The 26196-nt window shown below is 42.7% G+C and overlaps 1 protein-coding gene across 1 annotated transcript in view; it reads right to left on the minus strand.

Annotated features, from left to right (window-relative positions):
* Nucleotides 1–26196, minus strand: part of TGFB2 (transforming growth factor beta 2) — a 58488-nt gene that overhangs the window by 11294 nt on the left and 20998 nt on the right. Inside the window, exon 2 of the mRNA XM_005523324.3 lies at nucleotides 9491–9654. Coding sequence (XP_005523381.1) covers nucleotides 9491–9654 — 164 coding nt within the window. The remainder of the gene's footprint in view (nucleotides 1–9490; nucleotides 9655–26196) is intronic.

Genomic DNA, 26196 nt, shown 5'->3' on the forward strand with positions numbered 1-26196 from the left:
AGACAATAACCACTGACAGCAGACGCCAGAACAGCCTGTCTTTGTGACTCATTACACAGCTAAAAGGAAAAAATTTGACATGAAGATACACTGGTTCTTTTAAATAACTAGAGCTCCAGAACAGCAACTTGTTTAGTTCATTTCAGATTTGGTATTCTGGCCAATAACTACTTCTGCTCTTCTATTGTCACCACAGTCAGATGCGGAAGAATAGGAAAATTGCAATTAAGTATAATTTACAGTGGAATAGTTTTGGCAAATAAATTCACCACCTCCTCAGCCAGAAAACAAACAAAAAACTGAATGTGGTTCAGCAGTGATGATACACAGGCTGATGCATCAATGACATACATCTGCTGCAGCCAAGAAAACCAAGAGCATTTTATAGCTGGGTTTGAGAATTATGGTCACCGACTCTTTGGAAATATTTTTGGTGACTTACAGTTTCTTAAAACAAGTTGATGAACTTTCCAAACATAGTAATAAGATCATATGGCCACTTAAAAATATCCTGTTTCCTGCATTGCCTTGGAACTTGAAACGGTCACTGCTATCAGCCAGTGTGGGTTCTGCAGTCACTGAACAGCAGTAAATATGGCATTATCTTGTGAAAACCTGTTATTAATCTGTCCTTCCTCTCCATTCATTCTGGACTGTCTGATCTCCTCCCTCCAGATGCTGTTGGCCCCCTGATAACTTCCTTCCTTCCCTTCCCTTCTCTGTCATTTCAGACTCCTGTGATGTTCTTGTGTATTACAACATCTTGGCAGGCTCACTACTCTTTCTTTTACTTATCAGCCATTATCCATGATTTCCATTGGAACTTCACGGCCCTTTTAAAAATAATGGAAATAACCTGACATGTACTTAAAGTAAATAAGCCCAAACAATGAGATCCAGTGGTAAATGATGTGCTTGTGCTGGTTAACATGAGGGCAGAGATAAGTTCAGCAATGCACACCATGGCTGAAAACTGCCATTTAGGATGACCTTTTCTGAACTAGAAGAAACTGCAGGGGACTGCAGTGTAACTCTCTGTAACTCTCACTGGAATGACCAGATTCCCAAGGTCAGATGCTTGGCGTTTCCAAATTCTTACATACTAGTCACCCTACTGAAAGATTCACTCACTGCCTGGTTCCAGATTTCAAAGGTCTCCTCGGACAGCTCTCAGGGACTTCAGCCAGCTCTTTCTGAAACCTACAGTTAAAAAATGGCCATGCTAATTATCAATCCTTTCTCACTCCCTGGTTAAATCTGAGGTCTTTGATCCTGTCCTGGACATAAGGGAAGGCAAATCCTTGATTCTGCTGCAAACCTCTCCAGTTTCTTACTCATTACATGTGGAAACATATGGTATGAAGTGCAAAGCTTCCATATAGTACCTTTTGCCAGATAATCGGGAATCTACTGGCTATCAAAACCTTAGCTGCCTCTAAGTGCAAGAGACTGGCTTTTTAAAAAATGTCAGTGTGAGTTTTCAAGCTCTTCTTGTAGCCACTCCTGCAAAGGAGTAATTCAGACTCTGCCTTCAGTGCTATGGAGTTAAAGGGGCTTTACAGTCCCCCTGCTTATCAATGAAGTCTTTCCATTACTTGCAATGGTCTCCGAATCAGGCTCAAACTGAGGGCAGAATCTTTAGAGACTAGTATATGAGATGCAGAGTTCCTGCCAAAATACAAAGAAAGGTATGGAGTACTTGCCAAAGTTTGTAAAAAACCCATAGCTCTCTGATCCATCTGCTCAGAACTTGCCAGACACGTTCTTCATGCAAACTTGCAAATAAAAAGAACATATTGCACACATAACCCAAACTCTTTTATATCTGGATGGGCTACAGCTGCAGAAGGATTCTCTTACAGTGCTGGCTGATGCTCACTTAAAGGTAAAAGAAGGTGAAGTGTGAGGTGGGTAAAGAGATGAGGACTTAAGCATGTCAGAAAGGGAGGGGAAGTCAAGTATGTCATGGAATCACTGTGACAGACTCATTGCATCACCCTGTGGTAAGGAGATGAGCTTTGGGAAGAGAATAGATCCTGGGAAGGGACTTTGTCTCAATTTGTTCCCCAAGCAGGGCCTTCCTCCTGATACTGAAGATACATGTGCAGTGTAAGCTGGGGACAGAGCCCCGAGGCCATCCAGCCTGATTTATGTTTAAGCAGGCAGGAAGACTCTGCATTGTATAAGCAATAAAAACGAATGCAGGGTCTGGGGTCCTCCTCCTGGAAGATTCTGAAATATTGAGGGCAATTTCCTGCCATTTGGGAGATTTCAAGATAGCTCCAAAGAAAGATTTTATATAAAATGAAGCAAAACAAAAAAATCCCGTAAACTTATCTAGCCTTTAGCTTTAACTTGCCAAAGGCACATTATGTTTTATTAAAATATCAACAAAGAGGAGCCAAAGTCAACAGAAACAGAGTGGGTTCCCCTGTCTTCTAGCCAAATCTCCCAGATCCTGCAGGGTACTCCTGTGTTCATCTCCCCTTTATGCACAGGTCTCCTAAGCCCTTTTCTCTTCCTTGGTCCTGTCCCTGACAGTTATATCTCATCTTCATGTGCATTTTACTACATTTTGGCATCCAGCTTTCTTGGCTAAATGAGTGTTTGGACATAGTACTTCCTTCAAGATGTTGTCTTCTTCCACAAGTCCCTCCTCTTTCTTCCCTTCCTCTTGCCTGCCTTGCTCCCTATAACTCACAGTTCTCCTTGTGGTTTTCTCTTCCCACCACCTACAGGTTTCCACCCAAATCATTCCCATCCTCCTCCATTTTCTCCCATCATCTATTCTTCTTCAGGCAGGCTTCTCTCCAACAAATACCTCCAAAAAAAGCTCCTCAAAAAAACCCAGAAAAAAGCTCCACATTGTTTCCTACACTTCCCCAGAACAGGAACACCACCATTCCCCCTCCAACAGGCCCTCTAGCACATGGCCATCAAGCCAACCCGATGTTCCTTAGCTCAGTCACTATCACGCTCAGCTGCTTCCTTCAAACTTGATCATGTCCCAGCGTAATACAGGCTTGGCTACCCCACAAACCCTGGCCCAAAGAGCAGGAACCCAAACCTAGCTGTTGTTTTCAGACCCATGGCCTGCACTCCCACACCTCCAATAATGTGCAGGCACCATAAATGGCAATATAGCCATCCATGGCCCGCTCTTCTACACATGGCAGTGTCCAGCTGGGAAGCACATGCTGGCCCTTGCCAGGAGCTGATGGAAATATTATATATTTCTTCAAGTTGTCTTCAGTAACTACTCTATTCCTGGCAAGAGGCGGGTGCATCCGAGATATGCTCTCAAATTACAGTGCAGATGATGCAGCCATAAATACTTCCCCTCACACTCGCAGAGTATTTGAGAAGGTATCCTAGACATGGTCTCCAATGCACTGACATCTTTTTGTAGGGCATACAGTATCTGGAACCAGAAAAAGGGAATTCTGGAACAAGGAGAAAACTGCAATTCAGCTGAAGTATACTGCAAATTAACCTCCTCTGGTCCTGAGCTGTTGCTGGGGGAAAGAGGAGCTTGGTGGAGTAGAAAGTTGTTACATCCACACTATATACTGGGTTTGACACTTCAAAGAATACTGTGCATTTGCCATTCAACATAACCTCGTAACCTTTCAGAATAAAAGAGTCTGGTTTCAGGATAGCAATACATAAACTGTGAGATCCAAATGCACTACTTTAGATGTGGGTCATAGCGATGGCAGTCAATTCTTTCATACCAAGTGCCCCAGGTGATATCTGTAATACAGACATCCTGTGCCAGCTCACAGCCACAAATCCTGCTTCATGGTATTTTCTTAGAGACAGCACTTTTTGGCAAGAAAAGAGAGCAAGGCCCCTCTGCTCCTGATTATACGGAGATCAGCCTGAAGGATCTCTGTTGCAGTCAGTGTAAATTGCCTCAGATTTGCACCATGGAGATTTGGCCCAAATCTATAGTAGCTCACTCTAAACGTATTCCCCAACTGAAAAACAAGACAAAACACTGTCTGAATTGAAAGTATTTGAACAACCGACTGTGGTTTCAACTTAAATCTGACTCATAATGGGGTAATATGTTCCACAGCATCTTCCTCCTCGTAACTCCAAGCAGGGAGAGAGGCCCTGGGAGAAATGGGGGTTACCACCGCCTAGAGAACAGACAGTTCTTCCTAGACCCTGAGCAAGCTCCACAGAAGCTCTTGACATGGACTGGGCTCTCCCCATCATGGAAAGACCAAAGGTCTGCTCCTGTTTGCTTCAAATTCTTCTCTGCAATCTGATGTGTCGCCCCCAGCTGTAACCTGCCACTGTTCATTTGCCCCAACCCTCGCTCTGATATATCCTGTGGATACATCCCTCCCATCCACAGCCTCTCAGGTAATCCCACCCACAGCAGCCTCAGATAACGACGACAATAAAACACAGCGCTTCAGCTGCAGTTTTTGTGACGCTTTATGATGTGTTAACAAAACATGGCACCGCTTCCACAGGAAGTAATTATTACTTGTTATTGTTTGACTGCCTGTACATAATAAAAATACCTTAAACCCAATACCACAGCACTCTCTGAAGGATGTCTTTTCACCCTGTAAGGGTTTCCACTAGTTCTGCTTTGCAGTGGTGCCTATTTGTTGTTTGGAATGCTTATTCGTAAAAGACAAGGCTTTTTTTGAAAGGTACAGGGACTTTGTTCATAAATACAGAAGCACCTTAATAAAAGAAAGATGTGATGAAGTCTTCAAAGCAGGCAAGAAAACTGATGAACAAAGACATTCCCATAACAACTGAGCTTTATCTGATCAAATTCCAATAAAGCCTGCATTTGGCATAAATCTTTAAAAACATAGCAAGGGCCACTGGAGGATGCTAAAACTTGTTTGTTTAATATTATTCCTCCTCCCTTCCCCAAAAGCACTTTATCCTCTTAATATTTTCTGAAGTCTTGGTGCACGTTGGGAAGTGCATTGAGCGAGCATGGCGCAGTGGAAGGGAGAAGCGTGCCTTGTCCGAGGTCATGCCGCTTCCTTCCTTCCTTCCCTTTGGCTTCCCACTCTCCAACGTGCTGATGATCAGCAGGATAACCATCAGATTAAGCCTCCCTTTCGGGCAGAAGAAACAACAGAAAAGGTAGTGCCTTTAAAGAATTTAATTCTCTGTGGCTTCACTTAACCAGAGCCAAGAAGAGACAGGAGCTTTCATACCAGCCTTATAAAAGTAACTTAATTCCTACTTCTTTGAGTTTTATTATTTTCCATCCTAAGACTACTTACTATGTGCACTGCACTTCCCATCTGTGCAGGAACACACAGATGTGACTGACTAATCCTTAAATACCAAGAGAAGTGTTCTGGGTGAAAACAGACATTTTCTGCACACAGGGATTACTACTTGCCCATTGGCTTTGTGGATGCACCCAGGGCACCTCCATGAGAATTAATCTCTAGCATTCACTGCCTGGAGAAATACAGATGGCAGAAAACCTGGCAAGCAGATTCATAACCACTCACTCCCAGCATAAATAGAGTGGGGTGCTCTCTGCTCCTACTCAGCCTCTGAGGTGGGAACAGGGTCCTGCTGCTGGGCCAGGGGCCGGGAACAAGGGGCCACAGCCCTGGCTCACCATGCCAAGCAGCCCCAGACTGACTTCCCAGAGTCAGTGCAAACAAGGGCTGTAGGAAAACACAAAGTCCCTCTCTGATGTGGTTTGGAAAAGGGAGCCAAGTACAGCCTGAGGAAAGCTTAGCTGAAAAGGTGCAGTTTTGCATTTCTTCTTTCATTTTAAGGGGTAGATCTCTAAGGTCAGAGGACCACACAAAGAAATAATCAGGCAGAGAAACAAAATATTTATATTCTGCTTGCTTATTTTTTCAATTTACCCTGCACATCTGTCTCTAGCTGTTCCTAAAATAGTCCTTTAGAATAACGCTGTCCCTTCTGCATCAGTGCCACTGCATATGCTACTACTAAACTGCCACTGGACTAAATCAGAAAGCTCTTGGAGGGCAATTAGAAGATGTGCACATGCTCAGGGCTCGGATTCTCCCCAGAAGGCTTCTGCGCCTCTCCTCCTGCTTGACTGAGAAAGACAAGGGGACAAAGGAACAACCATTCCTTGAAACTGAAGGTATGAGAGGAATTTCAAAAACCCTCATCAAGAAGAACTCCACAACAAAGCAAAACACTAAGCAACCTGAAACTTGGTTGGAGGAGAAAAAAAAAAACCCTAATAATTAAATGTTGCTTATGCAAGATGAAAAACCACACTGTTCCTTCTGGGCACAACAGCCCTGGCAAGCCCAGCATGTATGTCACAAGACAGGAAGCAAAGCTCATGCACAGAGGAGGAGCAGCAGCTGCTCATGCCAACTCCACCGGCAATCCCCTCTGCAAGGCTCACTCTCCATGCATGGCTTTTCATGCTGGAGTCAGATCTCTGGCTAAGTCTTCAGCCCTTACAGAAGATAGCTGCCTCTCCCATTTCCACTGAAATGAGGATCTTCCTCAGGCTCCCCTTCTATCTCCCATGTTTGTACCATGTTCACCACTAGACAACTCTATCTGCATTCTCAGTACATTAATATACAGCCCCAAGCTCCTCCAGCACCACTGGGGCACCAATACCTCCTATCAATTCTTCTTCTCCTTCATCTGCATAGATTTTCTTATTTCTGATCTCTAGAATTCATACAGTAAGTTTTAGAACGCTTTCTGTAGCACTGTTCTAAAATACACCATAGAATCATAGAATATCTCAAGTTGGAAGGGACCCAAAAGCTTCTTGGGTCCCTTGTCTCCAATTTCTCCCTTCTTTTGCTTTTCCTGTTAAACACTGCATCCTAACCTCATGTGCTGTGATGGACATCAGTTGCAGCAACATTTAGGGATTCCCATGCTCCTGGCAGAAGAGCTTCTGCCAAGGAGCCCACGCAGTTCAGACTGCCCACCACAGAGCTGTAATATCCCTGTCATACAAGGTTTTAGGAAGAGCTGCATACTAGATTTCAAGAAATAAACATGACCAAAGGGAAATGATCCAGAGACAGCTTGCCTCTCTACAAGCAAAGGAACAAAGTAACATGCCTAAAATATGCCTGGCATAAACACACAGGGCATGCTGCCTTTGGCTTGCCTGTTACTTGGTGGAGAAAAGATCTAATCCTACAATAACCTGCACTCATTACTCACCTAACACTTCACTTAGTTTGCTCCACCCAAGCTAAAAAAGAAACTGCCTTACTCACCAGCCATGTATTTATCCAGGGACCCAAGTACCTGCCCTGGATGCAGGTGTCAGTCATTTCTATGGGCACAGGCTTGCTGGAGTCAGGCTCTTTCAAGCAAGCCCCAGCTGTTTCTCATCACAAGGCAAAATCCCAGCCAAGCAAAGGCCCTGTCTTCCATACCTCTGCTGAACTCTTTGTGTCCCATGTTCCTCAAACACAGAAAGGCAATGAACTGAGCTCAGGCAACCACAGCTGTATTCTTTTCAGGTGGCTGACTAACAGCTCTCAAAAGTAGAACAACAGAAAGCCCAGCGATGCCATCAACTCCTTTTAGGATGTCTGAACAGTGAGGTCAAGCCAGAATGCACAATTGTTTCAGCAGGCTGCTGTGGCAGCATCACTGGGACTCAGTGTATTCTGAGTTTCATTCTCTGGGATGGCTGCTCTATACAGGCAACACCAGTGATTCTCAATAGACATTCTTAGTTTTCCCTTTTAACAAATAACACGTTATTTGCTCAACTTTTCTGCCATCCTGTTCTTGGAAAGGATGGCAGTCAGATGGCAGCCCCCAGTAACCACCTGTGGACCTGAACCACATTCAAATGAGAATTAAGCTTTTCCTACATTTAAACAACATCTACAGACTAATGCCCTTTTCCTGCTGTCAGCCTCCATGACTGGCTTTTACTGTCACTTCAGCAAGCCTGTGAACCCAAACTGCCCCCTCTCTCTGCTTCAAGTTTGGCTTCCACTTGACCACACCAGGCAGGAAAAAGTGAACACTTAAACACACACGGGATCCAACTGAGCCGGACTTCACTGTGCTGCAAGCCCAGTGCAGTGCCCAAGCATAACCAATGCAGGCAGCAAGAACAGAGCTAAGAAGGGTCTCCATACACTTTTACAAGGTGGTATCCTATGCATCAGGGTTTTCAGCAGAGCATGTCACAGGTTGCTGAAACAACCATGATTTTTACTCAGTATAAACTTCTGGGAGCTGGGCCCCTTTAAGTTGCTGTATTTCTCAGTGAAGAGAACTATGCTTTAGATGAAATATGCTCTAGACAGTATTTGCACAAATGCACAGACTCTTATGTTAAATGAGGTTAAAGGCTCTAAAGTCCTTAAAGATTAAATGACATAAATCTTGTCAACACTCAGGAGTGAAAGAGCCATGGAGCATTTTCTTACTCATTCCACAATCCCTGAATTGTCCACTCCCTTGCCTCAACCCCTGGATGACTATATAGAAGCCAGGTTTGAAACTCCTAAGCTCTGCAACTCAGTTTTAATTCAATTTCTACAAGAAAGGCTTAAAAAGCTTCTCCTGAACACGGGCCAGAGAGATGAATTTGACCTCTATGTAAACTACAGTTCAGGCCAGGTGTTGGGAGACAGATATCCTGGGAATAACTTTTTTCATGTCTTGTTCTCTCACTCGTTTTTTCACTAAGGTTGGAAAAGACCTCAAAGATCACGTAGTCCAACCTTTGACCAAACACCACCATGTCAACTGGATCATGGCACTAAATGCCATGTCCAGTCATTCCTTGAGCTCTTCCAGGGATGGTGACTGCACCACCTCCGTGGGCAGCCTGTTCCAATACTTGACAACCCTTTCAGTGAAGGAATTCCTCCTGATGTCCAACCCAAACCTCCTGTTCTGCAGCTCGAGACCATTTCCTCTTGCTGGTTGCACAGAAGCCAACCCCCACATGGCTACACCCTCCTTTTAGTGAGTTGTAGAGTGATAAGGTCACCCCTGAGCCTCCTTTTCTCCAGGTTATATACCCCCAGGTCCCTCAGGCACTCCTCATAGGACTCCCTCTCTAAACCCTTGCCCAGTTTTGCTGCCCTTCTCTGGACATGATCTAGCACCTCAATGTCTTTCTTGCAGTGAAGAGCCTGAAACTGGACACAGGATTTGAGATGCGACCTCACAAGGGCTGAATAGAGAGGGAAAATCACTGCCCTGCTCCTGCCACACTATTGCTGATACAAGCCAGGATGTCACTGACCCTCTGGGCCACCTGGACACACTGCTGACTCAAAACTCTGGAGTCCTCAGGCTTAACTGCTAGAAAAAGTTTGCACATTTCAGCTTTGTATGGTTTTGAGTGAAGTCCTTTCCAGGGAAGGCACTGAAATAAGAGGCTGTTTTGGAGAGAGGGAACTCAACTGCTTCTCCCCGCGGTTTGTTCTGCCTGCTAGATGGGTTTGCAGCAGCAGCAAGGTGGGGAGCTGAGGTGTGTGAGGTGCCTCCATACCTGGTACAGCTCTATCCGCTGCTCCGAGACGCGGGCCTTGGAGTTCTGCAGGCGGAAGACCCTGAACTCAGCCTTCACCAAGTTGGAGGCGTTCTTTTCCATCGCTGAGACGTCAAACCTGACGATTCGGAAGTAGAGGCTGTAATAGTTCGGCGGGATGGCGTCTGCAAGAAAGCAGTGGGATTTTATTACTTTTCTTGATGATAAAATACGTTGCTCCTTCAAACATTTTAATACAAGACAGGCTCAGTCAGGGAAATATCTGAAGCATGGTTCAGTTTCCACTGGTCAATTTAGTACTATTAACAGTTTAATAAAAATTAAGAAAATCTACCCCATGTGTTTTTTATAAGACTGCCATATTAATAGAGATTAACAACTACTTTCAACTCTATTTCAGGTCATGCATTTAAACCTCCCCTCTTTCAACCTACTGGTGGAAAATCCTGAATACTTATGAACTGAGAAAAAAAACATAGCAGTTGGTACATGGTAAATGCCTTCAGGCTTACAGAGAGTTCACAGGGATCTGCTAAGACAACAAGTAACAGCAGCTCATCTGATCTATATGTTCTCTGAAACCCACTTCCCCCCAGAATATGGAGGATGAATTAGCCAGCTTCAGATGTTATTCCATACCTAGTTATTAAAGGATATTTTTGGAACAAAATAGTCATTCTGATTATAGTGATGTGGGCTGGAAGAGAAGAGGAAGGAAAAAACAAAGGGAAAAGGCAAGCAGACAGTAGACACCATAAACCGGATTACATGAATTTTGACCGCTTGGAAGCAGTAAAAGCCATAAACATAACCACCCCTTACTATATATTGGGGAAAAGCAGAAAAAAAACCCAGAAAAATGGTCTCAAGTCTTCAACAGCAGTGTTAGATATCTCAGTTTAGGTTTCAAAACGACTTCTCCTTCCCAGTGGTAAACCCTAACTAAGGGTAAGCAGAAAGGCAGTTTTGCACAAATCAGGTAACCCTAAGGGGTTCAGCCATCATCTTCCACACTGTCAAGAGCAGCAGCACCAGGAAAGATTTGCCTGCAGCACACCTGCCTGACACCCAAACTCCTTGCAGAGGAGGGGAAGGGAGTGGAAGGAGACAAGCTCACACACCTCAGAGAGGAGATGAAATTACTTTAAGGCCTGATGAAAATCTCTGTTCGAATGGAGGGAACGGTTTCTTCTTCTCTTTAAATGGGAAAACTGAAGTGGATAAATTAAATGAAAAGGAAAAAGGAAAATTGCGTTTGGGGGCTGGGGAGGCATTTTCAGCTGAGGAAGCACAGGTGTTCTCACAGTTACACATTTAATAACTCACTTGTTGTAGCTCTTTAAGTTCAAACTGACTGCTTAATAAATGTAACTATGAGAAAATCTTTGATGATAAAGAAATAATCACAGCCTCAACTGTGGATTCATTATAAGTGAGAGATGACAAGTTCTCAAAACACTTCAAAAAAAAATCCTCTGAAAGAGTGCTTCCCAAAGCAGACCCTCAGTATGATCAAACAGGTACAACTATGAACAGGAAGCCCCAGACTTCCTTATGATTCCATTTAATTAAAAAAACCAATAAAAAAAAAAAAAAGGTTCTCAGATTTTCACATCTGCAGTGCTTGAAAATAACCCCCCAGGCATCATAATCACTATTCTTGGCTACCATGCTTATTGACAGGAAACTGGTGCAATCTCACAGTGAGAACTCAAAGGCAAACGGATGCAAATTACTCCTACACCAAAGCTGCTCCTCTCTCCCATCAGCAACACATCAGTGCTAGACTCTCTCAAAACACCAAAGGGCTTCTGAGAAACGCTTAACTGTTTGCAACTATGATCTTGATACATATTGCAAATTCTTATAAAAGCTACTTGGTTCAGAGATTACATCCTCCTTTAAGAGAGAAATAGTATCTCCAGTTTATTTTTCCTGCTGTAGGAAACTCCGAGACTACTACTTGCTCTTCAGCCAAACCTAATCCTACTAGGAATATAATTTGGCATAATAATATGTATATATAAGATTGATGCTTCCAGGATGAGTTGTAAGTTGTCCTTCCCTGTCATTTGTTTGAGGCATCAACCTAGCATTTTGTTCACTGTGGACAAGCCAAACTAGCAGCCATTCACTTGCCCTGGCACAGACAAACCCTGTCCATCTTGACTTTATTTTAGATTGAAAAGCCCTATTTAACTGTCAGTTTGATTTATATTTAGCTTCTTATTCCTAGAACTTTCTTGTGCTATATTTGCAGGCCTTCCAGTTTGTTTTAGATACTGTATATTACGAATCTCTAAATATGTATCTGAGTGGATATTCCTGAGCCATTCCTGCATTTGCATTTTTTCTCTCTTTCATATATAAGGAAAACAGAGAATAAATAGTCTTTCAGTGTGCCTGTTTTTGTGTTTGCATATGTGCATTTGTATACACTGCAAACAAGTATTCACCTTCCACTGGAAGGCAGGCATGGGACACCCTCTATGAGTAAGCACAAATTCTTGTCTTACAGAAGTTTCATCTCTCTTGTAAGATAGTTTTATATCTCTATATGCAAAACCTCACATAAGAAATTTGATTTCTTTACTCTATCATTCATGACAGTATCCACAGGAAGTCAACTGAGGAAAAGGCATTATTCATGGACAAATGAAAAAAAGAAGGAATGGCTGACTGCACAATTGGGGTTTATGTGAAAATTCATCAACATGAAGACTGACAAATGAGACCTGCAACTCTCTTTAAAGGAACAGTAAGAACCCTGTGGAGTCTACAAGGTTTTGGATTAGCCTTTAAGTGATCTCAGATGCTGCAATTTATCTCTCTTTGTGACTCCACCTTAACCTGACAGTTGTATCAATTCAGATTCAGTTGGATACCTCTGCACTCCCCTCTGGTTTTGGCCCCATGACTCCAGCAGACACCAGGATGACTCTGACCAAGGCAGTCTACCCTGCTGCAGACTGGACTTCTGAAGTATTCTTTGAACTATTATCATTAATGAGTGGAATTAAATCAATATGTTTCCTGCAGCTAGGAAAACACAGATTTCTTTTGTTTTGGTGGGAGAGAGAATAGTAAATGCAATGAAAGGTTCCATTTTTATATTTTTTAAATTACTCATTAAATCAACCCTCAAAAAAACCTGAAGACTTCCAGCTGTAATAATCACAATCATCAAAGTTAAGATGAGTTACTCAACACTGTTGGAGAAGGTGAAAGCAGCATCCATCCTCCTCCTCCCTTCAGGCTGCTAAACACTGAGCACCACAAGTTTACTCTTTTTATTTTGTTTTTTTTTTTTCTGTCTTGAACAAGCTGAAACTTCATCAGCTGTTTTACACAGCACAGTCCAAACTGCCAGGTTAAAATGTACTCTGGTATGTGAGTGATTAAGTGCATAAGGACACTGTGGTTTCTGTGCCTCTTACTGTCTTTTTGCAGTGTCCAGCATCCTCCAGGCTTCTGTGCCAGCAACCTGGACAGAAAGCAGCCCTGCTCTGACACAGCAGAAAAGCACCAATGGGAGGGGTGCAGGAGACCCATCCCAACACAGTCCTCAGTATTGCTCCAGGTTGGAACACTGCAAATGGGAGAGACTCAACACATTCTCTGACCAACCATCCGGAACAGCACACAGGCCCCCAGGAGCACCTGGGAGCAGAGCAAGGTGTAGTCAAGCACCCTGAAAGTGGGAATAGGAAGTTTGTTTCATGCTGAAGATATTCCCCAAATCAGGAATAACCTGCATAAAAGGATGACACTTCTGCCTTGCGCAGTTGTGTTTGATGAACTAAGCCCTGCATTTCCACAGCTTTCCTCACAAGTACTGCATGTACTGACATTTCAGGAGAAACAAAACACTCTGTTTGACACAGCTCTTCTGAGACTTGAGCTTTCATTCTGGCAAGGAAAAAGACCTAAATTCAATTGTATCCAAATGAGGCTTTTTTTTCCCCCCTCTGAATTTTCATTTCTGCTATTGAAACAAAAAGAAATCAATTACATGCACAGCCCAAGTTAGGAAATGTAAACAACTTTTCTTTTCTCGTTGGAAGAGGCCAGACAGGCTGCCTTCACACATACACCCACATACATCCACCCTGGAAAGGCTGAGAGCTTCAATCTAATCCTTCCATCAAGGGCTCGTAATAAATGATCCAAAGATTTATTTTTATTCTCTTTTGTGTTTATTAAACTTTGGAGGGTTTCTTTTCCTTTTTCTTTTCTTTCTGGTGCTCTGCCCATTCTTTATTATGGCAGCTACAAAACACGGAGTGCCCTTTTCTTCTCGCTCTCTTTTTTTCCCCTCCTCATCTTTCTAACTGCAGTACATGAATGACCGTGTAGTAGGCTTTGAAGCAGCACATGCAAATATTTATAAGAGTAGCTTGATTGTTATTAAATGCAGTTGTTATGCTTTCCATGCTCTGGCAAGCTTCCCTAACCTCTCTAACTATTAGGACCATTTAGGCTGTTTAGATTTCAGCTCACTGATAGCAAATTCTGTGGGTTTTTTTTTCCTAACAAGCAGCGTAACGTGACATCGTTCCTCCCTCTGTGTGAATTTCTCTCCCTGCTCAGCACTGGGGTCCCTGCCAGGAGCTGGGTCAGGCTGCCTCCAAAGACATGCAGACACGGTAAGTGAAGCAGCATGCGCTGGAAGGATGAACATCTTGTCAGCTGTGACGACACATCTTTCCAGCAGGATCCCATCCTTCCTGTCAGGCACACTTGGGTCACAAATCCTCTCCTCTTTTCCAGGGAAAGTCTCTCCAAGAAATTAGAAGCTTGTTTAATGCATCTGGGCTCCCAAAGCCCAAAATAATCACTCTGCTCACCCCTCCTGACCCTGATGTGACTGCAAAATCCTGCTGGAAACTGCCTCTCTGCAATCAAAGAAGACCAAATAATGGAAGCCACAGGTCATATCCAGGAATTGGGACAGGCCCTCAAGGGTAAATCAGTCATGCATCACCTCCCCGTTAGCTCTGAAACTCTGTCCCACTATGACATTAAGCTATGAGCACGTCCATTAGCTGATCTTGGACAGAACACTTGTGCCATTCTTCCTCAGGCATTGCTTCTGGGCTCTTGCAGCAAGGCTTCAAAGTCAGACAGTACAAAAGTAGTGTAAGAGACTTACTCCAATACTCCAGTTTTTATCTACAAAGTTGCCTCTGAGGTATTACCTTTATCTGTCATCAGCCATTTGCTACTGAGGAGGGACTGTGCACTGAAAGTCTGAGAAAAACCCACTGGGAACACAGCAGGTTGAGAAAGAGTAACTACCTAATTACCAGATTTTGTGACATATTTTTCACTGTCAAGCCACTTGCTATTTCTCTTCTGAAACACATTTAAGATCAATATATATGACAATATATGAAAAGTAAACAACCCCAGGACAATCCAGATTGAAAAACTGGCACAATGAAGCAAAGAGGGAATTTTCAGAGGACAGTTTATGAAATTATGTGTTCCTTACTTAAAATCTGACAAGAGCCTGCTACTTCTCATTGCTTCACCAAGCCTGAATCAAAAGATGACTGGCCAAAACAATGACTTCAACCACAAACAGCTCTGGTAGTCAGGTTTCCAGTTATCCAAATAATTCATTCCCTCAAGGTACTCCTATTGCTCTGGAGTCTGATGAACTCTGAAAACACCTTTGCATAATTTTCTTTTGTACTTTCAAATTCTGTGATGGTGAAAAACACCCTGCAGTCGTCTTTGGGTCAAAATGTAACTGGCACAGTAAGGATTCTGAGACATTGTAATTATCTCCTGGAGAGTCACAGGATTAAGTTTAAGTTTAGGTTTAAAGTTCTCACAAAGTAGCAAAATAAACTCAAGTGATTGTTAGTGGTGTAGCAAAGCTGCTGCAAAGGATTCTTGTACAAAAAGGGTTTAAGTCCTGGCTTTGTGGGTCACCATAAAGATGCAAAGAGAAGGGCATTCTATTACATGCTCCCTTAATTTCTGTCACTTCATCCCTATTAGCACATTGGAACTGGATGTGAGTCTTACAGTGGGCAACAAATCTTGCCTAAAAAAAAGCTGCAATAACTATTTTAAGGCTGTAACAATTCAACACATTTTAATCCTTTATTTTTGTTGGGGTTTTTTAGTTTCATTTTGTTTTTTGTAGTTGCTCTCCTTGGCCTGGGTCAAATAATCTTGCAAGTTTAACCTCAGTTGTATTAACTGCATTTAAATGCTGTAGCTGAAACTGACTGCTTTGGATGTTAATTTGGTATACAGACCACTGTAAGAAGAGCTGTAATTTCACTTTATCACTGAATTGTCTGATTTAAGTGAATCTTATCAGTCAGAAAGCCCTCATTTAGATCTTTTTTTCCACTGGACCTCCTCTGTCTGCCATCCTTTCATAATTATTTTCAAGCTACTAGTCTTTGTACACTCAGTCCAAAACAGCATTTAGCATGAAAAAACCCATGCTACTCACACCAGCCAGAAAGAAGGAAGAGAAAGTATCTATCCTGAACAGCCAGTGGTGGCTTCTTCTCATCTCCCTCTCTTATGGGTTCCTTAAGAAAATAAAAAGCCAGACCAACATCACATGTGTTTGCTCACCTCCTGTGAGGTGCAACACCAGGAGTCTGGGCTACAGCATATGCCCCAAATGGACCCCTTTTGAAAGAGGTTCCCAGATCTTCCATCACCCAAAAGGCAAAGGAGAGTCAAATTAATTACCAAAGAGAAAAGCTGCAGGAGCATTCTGCTTTGTCAGAGATGACCAAAAGCATCAGAAAAAGTCTCCAGGGTCCTGTGAAGGACAGGGAGGCACTGCTGCCTCACACACTTCTGCTGCAAGGGGACAGAGATTCCAGGTGGGTGCAACCTGCCACAGAAAAAAACCTGTCCCCCATCACTGCTCATTGCAGGGAAGATTAGAAAATCCCACTGTGTTTCAGCAATGGCAGAAAAACACTGGAGGAAAACATACATAGTCCTTCCAGACAAGCTACATAATTTACTTTGGAGGAAATCAGCTGTTTGTGTGGGGTGTCTGGAGCAAAAAGGTAACATCTGTTGCATACACAGGAAGACACCTGGAACAAAGGACTACAGACTGCATGTATGAGTTAACATCTTCAGATGTATGGTAAGGTAAAACAGCACAGAGACTGCAAAAGCTGGTAACTATTTTACCCCCAGAGAGCAGTCCTGAGACAACTACAAGGCAGAATCCTGGTCCTTTAAAGGGTCTCCTGTTCTGAGAATGTGTTCTGTTGGGTGAATTCCTTTAGGAAAGGGCACTTTTCTTCTGCAAAAGCAAAGGCTGCCCAGAAGACCACTTCTGCTATAAAACAAAACTCTCTGAGCATTAACTTTTAGAAGAATCTGAATAAACACTGAGCCTCTCAAATCAACCACTGATATAAACTTCTGAAGATGGAGGAGACTCAAAAACTTGTTGAAATCACTGAAACCTCTGGCTAAGATGAAAGGGGAAACTGTCTGATCCCTTTCAGGAGCACAAAACAAGAACTCCAACCCAGGTATACTTGGTGTGACCACTCCCAAATACTCCTATTTCTCAAAAAGGAGCATGGAATCCCTCCTAGGGGACAGACCCTCTGGAGACAAAGTAGCACACATAGTACTGCCCCTCGCCTGATGTTTCTTTTCCCTATTTGCAAAAACTGGAGTAGATGGAAATGGGTAAACCAGAACCTCATATGACAGCACCTGCACTGTGTTCAACAGTCACTTTCTGCCCTGCCTTTATGAATGTGAATTTCCTGAAGAGAAATTCCACCATGTGATCTCACCAGACCCTCCTCTCTCTGCCTGCCCTCAAACCTTTCTGGGCTGTTGGCTTGTCCATGCTGAAATACAGGGGCTGGGTAATGCGAGCAACACTGACATGAGAGCTGTTCTCTGGTCTACATTTTGAGCCATTTGAGCAATGCTTAATTGGGGTAACTTAATCACTTGGGATTTGGAGAGCAGCAAATGCTGAATCTTCCATTCCAGACCGTCTATTCCATATATAAATCTCCAGGAGTTTTAGGAAGTCTGAAAGGTCTGACCTCAATTCTCCTCTTCTCCAAGTCCTCTTTACACATCACCTGTCATACAAAGCAGCCAGAGAGGGAATGTAAACACAAAACCCTACTGCTATCTTTGTTTCTCACCAAAGTCTTAATCTGGCTTCAGGTTAAAACATAAGGGGTAAAGGTACAGCACAACCGCTCGCTCTCTCACACATAAACCCCCTCTAATCTCACTGCTGTGTATGCAACACTGCAATTTTAATAGTGAGAGAGAAAAACACATCTTCAGATGTGTCCCTCACTCCTGCACTGGATGCCAGCACAAGAATCCCATGACCATGCATTCCCAAGAGAAGCTGATCCTTTTCTGCAGGGAAGGTGCACGACAAGCCAACAGGAAAGCTGCTGTGTCTGTCAACAGGCATTAGAACATGTTATAAAGATGCCACAGCCTCTCCAAAACCTGAGTAAAGTTTTGGTCCCACTGACCAAACATTCCCAACACTTTCAAAAGGGCCAGGAATTCACCCCCGCAACTGCACACAGAGAGAAGATTTTCATCACAAGGAAACTGTCTCCAGCCTCTCTGTGAATCTATCTGCTAACAAAAGGCCCTTCAGCTTTCAGCAGTTATTTTGTGAACATTCAGGGAAGAACAACTCCTTTCAAACCCCCATCAGGATCCTTTGAATGAAATCCCAGGTTATCATGTATCACCACTGAAATCAAATATGTAAATAGATGTGTGTTGTGTTTGGAAATGTCTCAGGTATGTACTTCGCTATTCTACTTACATTGGAATGTAAGAAAAATAGTCCTAGTGTCTTTCATCTCTCTCCATGAAAGGCTGATCCTCTTTCAGCTAGGAATCATAAGGAAGAATAGCAAGTACAATTGCCTATCTCATCTTAAAAAAAAAAAAAAAAGAAGAAAGAGAAAAAAAAAAGGTGGGGCAAGAAGAAAAAGCTCACTAGGGAACGCAAACCTTTTTCACAGGCAGAGTAAGACTTGACTTGCTGGCACAGCTCAGCTGAGGTTTTATGGCTGCAGTGACCTCAGCAAGTGAAAACAGAGCAAACCAACTTTCTGCTGTTCACAAGACTGACCAACAGTCTTCCCTGTAACAAAGACCTTTTTTCTCCTCCATTTCCCAATCTCCTTCTGCTTGCATGGTACTGAAGTGATAACTTCTGTAAAAAGACACCTCTCCTCTGGCAGGCTGAAGAGATAGACATGATCACAAGCCCAGCTGCACTGGTGTGTATCCCACTGCTTTACACAGACCTTGGGATGCTGACTGCAGTGCCTGAAACTCCCCAAGCAGCCATCAGTGCTCCAATCTCCCCCCCATACCCCAATCACCTTAAATAATTTTAATCTAAGAAAAACATTTTACCTTCTCAATGGCAGATTACGTGTAAGATTAGATTTATGTGTGTGTGTTTGAGAAAGTCTATATATATTTATTATTCTTTTAAAATCCTTCCTCTTCCTGGCAGCCATCTGATGAACTGCACTCGCACCCACATCCCCAGCTAGCAGGATTCAAACTGGCTTCACCATGTTACCAGAGTGCCATTTTACTAATGAAGTACATTTAAAAAAATACCCTTTGTTCAGACATATTTTTATTGAATCCCACAGATTCACACAAAAAATTGCTTCTGTTATAAATCTATCTTCCCTGTCAGTCTGCAAGAGGAGCTTGGCATGCCTGCACGCGGCTCTGCACACTCTGCATCTCTCCCTCCTCTCAGCTCCAGGGTTTCCACAGGCATGAGGCCAAGGCAGCAGCATCCTGCTGCCCTGGGGGACCTGCCATCCATGGCAAAGTAAGAAAGCTGCACTCCCTCAGCAGCACCCAAGGCAGAGAAGTCAACCAGCCCTGAGGGTCAGGATGCTCACAAGAGCCACTGAACATTGGTCCTACAGGGCCAGCCCACTCAGGTGCCCCCAGACCTGGGGACTGGGGTGGTCTTTTGAGGACCCCTGAAAGCAGCTCCAGTGAGGAGGATCAGTGTTTAAGCCTGATTCTTGGACAGAAGCACAAGCATATCCTCTCAGTGCTAGAAACCAGGGTTTACAAGACTGAATTCTCTAAGGAGATGGACTCAGTACTGCCTTTAAGGCGAGCTGTGGTTATCCATCGTCTGTCTCTGTCTGTAAAATCAGGATGCTGCGTTCTGACAGCAAACATGCTCCTCACAGGCTCTGACCTGTGCCTTTAGTGCTGGATGACTTGAGCTGCCTTCCATCTCCATTTTAATCTTCTGCATAGAAGGGCTTCTAATCACAAGCTTTGTTACGAAATCCACAAGGATGTCTGGAAATCTCTTGGGTATGTCCTAAGGATTATATTATGCCAGGGCAATGCAACTATACAGAAATCTGCTTTACAAAAAATGTAGCACTGCAGAACCAAGCTGCACTGGAGAGAAAAAAACAGAACTGGAAACCATTCTGAATTATTTAAAGAACTAAGAAAACTTTCCCCAAATCCAATTTTCTCCAACAGTGTCACAACAACCACAAAGCCGTCATACATGACAAACTCAGTGGTGTTGAAATCAAGGAAATGGCAGCAAAAATACATTCTCAGGCTATTTCACAATTCAGTTTAAGCTGCTGTGTTTATGTGCCTCTCTACCTTAGCACAGAATAATTCAAATATCACTTCTCTGGTCCTCAAGTCCAACGTTTTATTTCTTCTCTTATACATCTGCAGGGCGATTCAATCAGCTGGAATTCAATGTATGTGATATAAGTGGTAAAACCACTCTGAATATTTAGCACAGTAACAGGGCAAGAAGCCTACCACTCTCCTTCAGATAAAAAGCACAGCACTGGCTTCCCTTTGAATGAAGTCCTCTCAGAGTCATTCTGTGGGCTTTTTATGCTGCCACATGCTTAAAGGATTTCCTCCCTCAGAGCCCACAGCAGCGAGGGTGCACAGGTTGAACCTAGTCCTCATGATGCTCCTCAGACTGAGGAGAGCCTACAGGACCAAATCCTCCATGCAGCTTACACTTGGAATGTGTTTTTTGTTACTGTTTTCCCAACCTACCCAACCTGTGTTTAGGAGAGGCCTCCTCTGAGCAGGAGCAGGAGGAGGTAACAGCTTTCCTGCCTATGCTGTTAGTGGCCTTGAAGTTCACACTCCTGGTGAGAAAGATGAAAATGAGCATCAACCCCCTGCAGAGATTGCTCATTCCACTCTTCTCAAACTGGCCTGTGGACAGTCACCTCCTACTAACACCCTTCAGGCCCCTCTCAGGCTGGATTACATTCCAGGCTAGATAGAGTCATCCAGTCTCCCCACCTCTTTTTTTTTTTGTTTCTTTGTTTTTTTACCATGGGAAGAGAGTACAATTTCAACTGACAGAAGTTGGTCAAGGCAGGTCCCTTGCACAGAGATTAATTTAAACAGTGCATCCCACAGAACCCATCAGGACAGCAATCTTTGCTCAGTCATGGATGACTACTGAGTAAGAGTATACCATAAACCAAGTTTTCCTAAATTACTTTTCCTTTTAAGATGGACCTGAAAAGAGTAGTGTCCCACTGCCAAAGGTCTGGAGCACCAAGTCCTGCCCATTACCTATGGCTGCAGGTTACTGCAGGTAAGACAATGTACCTTTGAAACTGTGAACTCTCTTTTTCCTCCTTCTATCTGAGTACTTATGCAGCCCCACCACCACGGTTTTTAGGTGCACATCTGTCATTCATCACGGTTGGTGGTAGCTCTTTTGCTGCCTCATCTCACTTGGAGCTCTCCCACCATTTCATTCCTTTAAACCACTCAGGCATTTTCCCTCTTCAATTAGTCCCTTAAAACTCTCCTTCCTCTTTAAGCTTATGATTATTCTTTCATTAGTGCATTTTGTGGAACTCTCTAAGGAGAACAAAATGAAATAAACCTCCTTCTCTCCAAAATTACACTGTAATGTTCTGAGCAACTTGTAAGAAACCAAGCCAAGGCACAGACTGATAATGAAGGTAACACCATCAGGTTTCACCCTCTTCTAGAAGAGGAAGAGGGTAAAATTGAATATACAGCCATAAACTATAGGAAATTAAATAGGTCTCTGCAAATGAAAGTTGCCTGTGAAAATGGTTTCCAGGTTTATGGTTTTAATTGCTACATAAATGAATGGAAAACAGGATTAAGGAATTTGCACAATTGTTACACATCATATTTGGAATCACAGCCTTTTTTTTTCAGCTACAATACCATGAAGGCATAATCCAATAAAGTCCAAACTGATCCAATTTCTCCTTGATACTTAGTTTGGTAGACAAAAATCTGAAATAATTCTCCAGCAGCACTCCTTTGGGAACGAAACATGTAATATCAAGGTGATTTTGCAAAGCTGCCTCACTTATACTCAGGCTTTGGATTTTATTATTTGCACCCATTAAAAACATCTATTACTTCCAGTTTTTCAGCTTTCCTCATTTACTAATTCTGTTTCTAAACTAGATTTCAAGCACCAATTGAACCATGGACCACGACCCCCCTCTACAGAAATCCTCTGAGTTAATAAAGTCATCTGGAAATCAATTGAAGTGTGCAGAGGAGCAGAAGTGTTGGAACCACTCTTGTGCCCTTCCAAGAATCCACTCATGTTTGCTAACACAAAGACTTGGTGCTTTTCATTCACAGCTAGAGTGAGCCTTTCTTTTTTCCTTCCTTCTTTTTCTTGTTTTCCTCTTACTGCGGCGCACGCTGATCATAGCGTGAACAAACTGCCCATGAGTGACTGTTCTTCACACGTTTTCATGTAAGTCAATTACCCAGGGAGAATTTGGCTGCTGTACCAGTTCAGTCAAGCTTTTCTGCCGCAAGCTTAAAATCCCCCCAACTCCTTTCTCCTTCACAGGCTTGCTCTTCATCTCCAGCTGAAATGAAATGCTGTAAATATTACACTTGCAAGGTAACAGGTCTGGAATGTGTAGCATCTAGAGCTCAGCAGAGTCCCTTCTTGGTGTCTCACATGTACCTTGCTGCCTAGTGCCAAACAGTATTTGACTGGCTTTATTAATTTCAAATAAAGATACTGAATGCCATGACTGTACAAACCTCTTAAAAATCTAAACTATAGTCAAGAGAAATGTTCCCTAAGAAATGCCTTTTACAAAATGCCACTAAGAGAAGATGAGAGCGCTACATTCCTTTTTAGAGTCCCTGAAAAGAGCAGCATCTCAAAAAGACCTTTCTATCTGGAATATACACTTACATTTTTGCTATTGTCCTTCACAAATTAAAGACAAGAGAAAGAAGAAAATAGCCAGTTTGTCATACTTTGTCATACAGGATCCTTGTCTGTCACAAGGAACTGCACAACAGCAAGGACCAACATGGGCAAATTTCTGTCATTCCAAAACTGAGTTTACAGAATAATACTGACAGCCAGGTGATATTGAAGAGTAAGAACAGTCATAAAGCAACAACTAAGTTCAAACCCTCTTTATAATCAAGCCTTATTGATTGGCATCATGCAGCATAGCTTGGCAAGGATAAACTCCAAGCATTTCTCACCTTCTAACCTAGGGCTGTGTCCACCCAGGCTCAGTCTTGACTAATGCTAACTTCCAAGCGCTCTGTTCAGAACTGCAGGACCCCCTAGGGCTGGAAGAGCTCTTCTGAATTTAACATTTGCTTCTACTAATTACCTGTATGGATTAGATACTTTGTGTCAGCACAAGTCAGAAAGAGAAAGCATTCCCAGCTTCTCTCCCATGGGAATGCAAGGGCTGGCCAACCCAACAGGCACAAGCTCTGAATGGTAAAATTTGACTAATTTACATACAGGCTACGGGTCTGCTTGACACTGTGGCAGAAAGTTATATTGCTAACCTAATCCTCAGAAGCCTTGTACCAAAATGCCTTTCAAAATCTGAAGCTGAAATAAACAAAATGTCTTTGAATCTGAAAAGGCACCCATATTCATCACAGATGTCCATGCAAGGACCTCTGACTAGTAGCAAGGTGTGGGAAGACCCTCAGGTGCTTCTCAGACCCTTTTGTTCCAACTTGAATTTTTTATTTTATCCAATGCTGGAAATGTTCTAGAACTGATGAGTAAAAATTTTTTATTCCAACAAGTCTACTTTTTACACAAACCCACCTCTTTCCAGTCTGATTTAAACTGTGGCCTCCAATCTCTATTGGTCCAAGCACAGTAAGAGTGAGTAAACAATGGCCTTTCTGAGCAAGTGAGAGCCCCCCCAGATCACTCCTGAACAGCAATACAATAAAAAAAAAAAAAAAACCTAAAAAATTTATTGCCAGAAAAGCAAGGAAAAAAAAGAGGAAACAAAAAAGAAGGAAAAATAAAGAGGAAAAGAAAAGATGAAGAAAAGAGATTGTTTTTCTGAATAATTTCAAGTTAACATAGTAAGATATCCTAGACAGTTTTCTTAGTCTTAAAACCATTCCATTTCAAATGTTGGTTTATGTAAATCTGGAAAGCTGCCTTGTCTGGAGTAAAATCATATACAGATTGAAAAAGGATTAAGTTTTTTTTGTTACAATTTATACAGCTTTTATATTTTAACCTTCTAGTGTCTGAGATGGAAGAGAATTGGGAGAGCTGGGAATAAGGAGGATGGGGAAGGGTAAGGTTCACTGCAAGGGCTGTTGCAGGTATGGACTCTTTTTTGCATTACACAAGGTAACAATGGGCACTACAGACATGAAAATGTCATTTGATGGCGTGGCCCCTCCTTGTGACAGGTTAACACACGAGGAAAGGGCAGAAGTTAGTATCATAGTGGGCACTCAGCTCTTGTCTGTGCTATTCATAGCTGAGAATTCAAGTTTACAAGGCTAGACTGGCTTTCCTGTGTCCAAATAAAACAGCTAAATTGATCCAGTTGGATTTTCCAAAAGGCAAGATAAACGTCTTTCCCTGAAATACTACAAATATCAATCACTCTGAGTGCCACCACCTGCCCAAGATTCATCTGCAGAGAACTGGCTTTTGGACAGACATTGCCACAGCTGAGTTCCTGATTCCTTTTTCCTTGGTGAGCTTCCTCACACCCTGGAGGAGACACCATGATAACAGAACCGTGCTGCAGGACAGTTGTGCACCAGAGGTACCCAAGTGGCAGGGCTAGGGACACACACCTCCAGCAGGTCTGTGGTATCACCAAGACAATGGAACTACACCCCAGCTCAACGAGGCTTATTGCCTCCTATTTTAAAGACAGGTTTTGCTCAACTAATTTCAACTCTTCACCTCCACCTGAAGTTTCACCTATTTTCTTTTAAACTTTTACAATAATACCCCCCAAAATTTGCTTTACATTGGCAAGCTACTTTACTTTCTGCTTTTTTGGGCACACATAAATGTTTGATACAAAATTCTCTAGAGAAATACATAGAAATACAAACAGACACACTTATATGCACATGAAGAAACAAAAAATATAAAAGAATATGTTTCAGACTAACCAAATGACATCCAACTAAATATTAGAAAAAGATGTTCTGACCATTTATGATTCAGAAGAATCCAAAACTAACGCAGACTCCAGACAGAGATCACATTCAGTGAAAGAGTTCCACAAATTGCATCATACAACACCATGACTGCGATAATGAATATGGATAGCAACTACAGGGTCAATGTCTGCATTTCTTAAGGATCAAAACAGACGAGGAACGCCTCAGCAGCTTCTTGGAATAGAAGCTAAAGAATGATTTGAAAACACATTAGTTCAAAGGAGCATGAAAACCATGGTGTCTCTTCACGGCAAGTTTTGAATTTTCTGCTCTACATGCATTGTTAGTCATACTTCCTACTGGTGGGGCTCTGCAGGTATTCAGCTGATCTGTGCCCACAGAAGCAGGGCTCCAGAAATAAGTCTTTACTGCTCCAGTCATATGACACTGACACTAATTACACATGATACTTAAGGATCATATTCAGAGGGAATGAGCACTGGCCAGTGGCTGTGAAACAGGGAACTGTCTGAAGAGTTTGTTGTTGAGTTGGGTGTTCTGTCTGAAGTACTGGTTGTGTACCCTGGAGGCAGAGTCCTCCTCAACACCGACACAAAAGAACAGGTGGCAGTGAAATATCACACCTGTTTATACCAAACATAGAACGCTTCAGGACTATTCTGTGTCTCCTCAATCTGACCCTCCATACAAAAGGAAAAGTTCTACATTTCAGAGGTGAAACTTCAGAAGGAATTTGTCTACAAAATGCCCATGAAGTACATCAATAATGAGGTGACACCTTTGTCCTGGCTCTGCATTCTTGGTACACCAGCACCTCAGGATCACAGATACAAATGAGAAGTATGGGACACCAGCTAACCACCCTACAGTCATACCAAGCAACAAAGAACAATTTTTTGCCATTTTCAAATTTACACAACAATAGTTATTTTACGTACACAAAAGTATTACTAGAACACACAAAATAATCATAAATGCTAAAATCACTGCGGAAAGAAGTTTAAAAAAAATTATTCAACTGCAAGGATACAGCAAGAGAAGGGGTGATGGTGTACTGCAGATAAACAAGTTCTCAATGCATCAGTGCAGCAAAAGTAATGTGCTCTCAGACTGCAAGGAAAAGTGAAGTCTTTTACTACAGAAATTAAGTGGGATCACACACACACAAATTATTTCCTTCCAGCACTGCACATCTCTTCCCAATA

The sequence above is a fragment of the Pseudopodoces humilis genome, chromosome 3 (genome assembly GCF_049639895.1).
Source record: "Pseudopodoces humilis isolate 2021_Gansu_Grassland_sample_001 chromosome 3, ASM4963989v1, whole genome shotgun sequence".
Taxonomy (NCBI): domain Eukaryota; kingdom Metazoa; phylum Chordata; class Aves; order Passeriformes; family Paridae; genus Pseudopodoces; species Pseudopodoces humilis.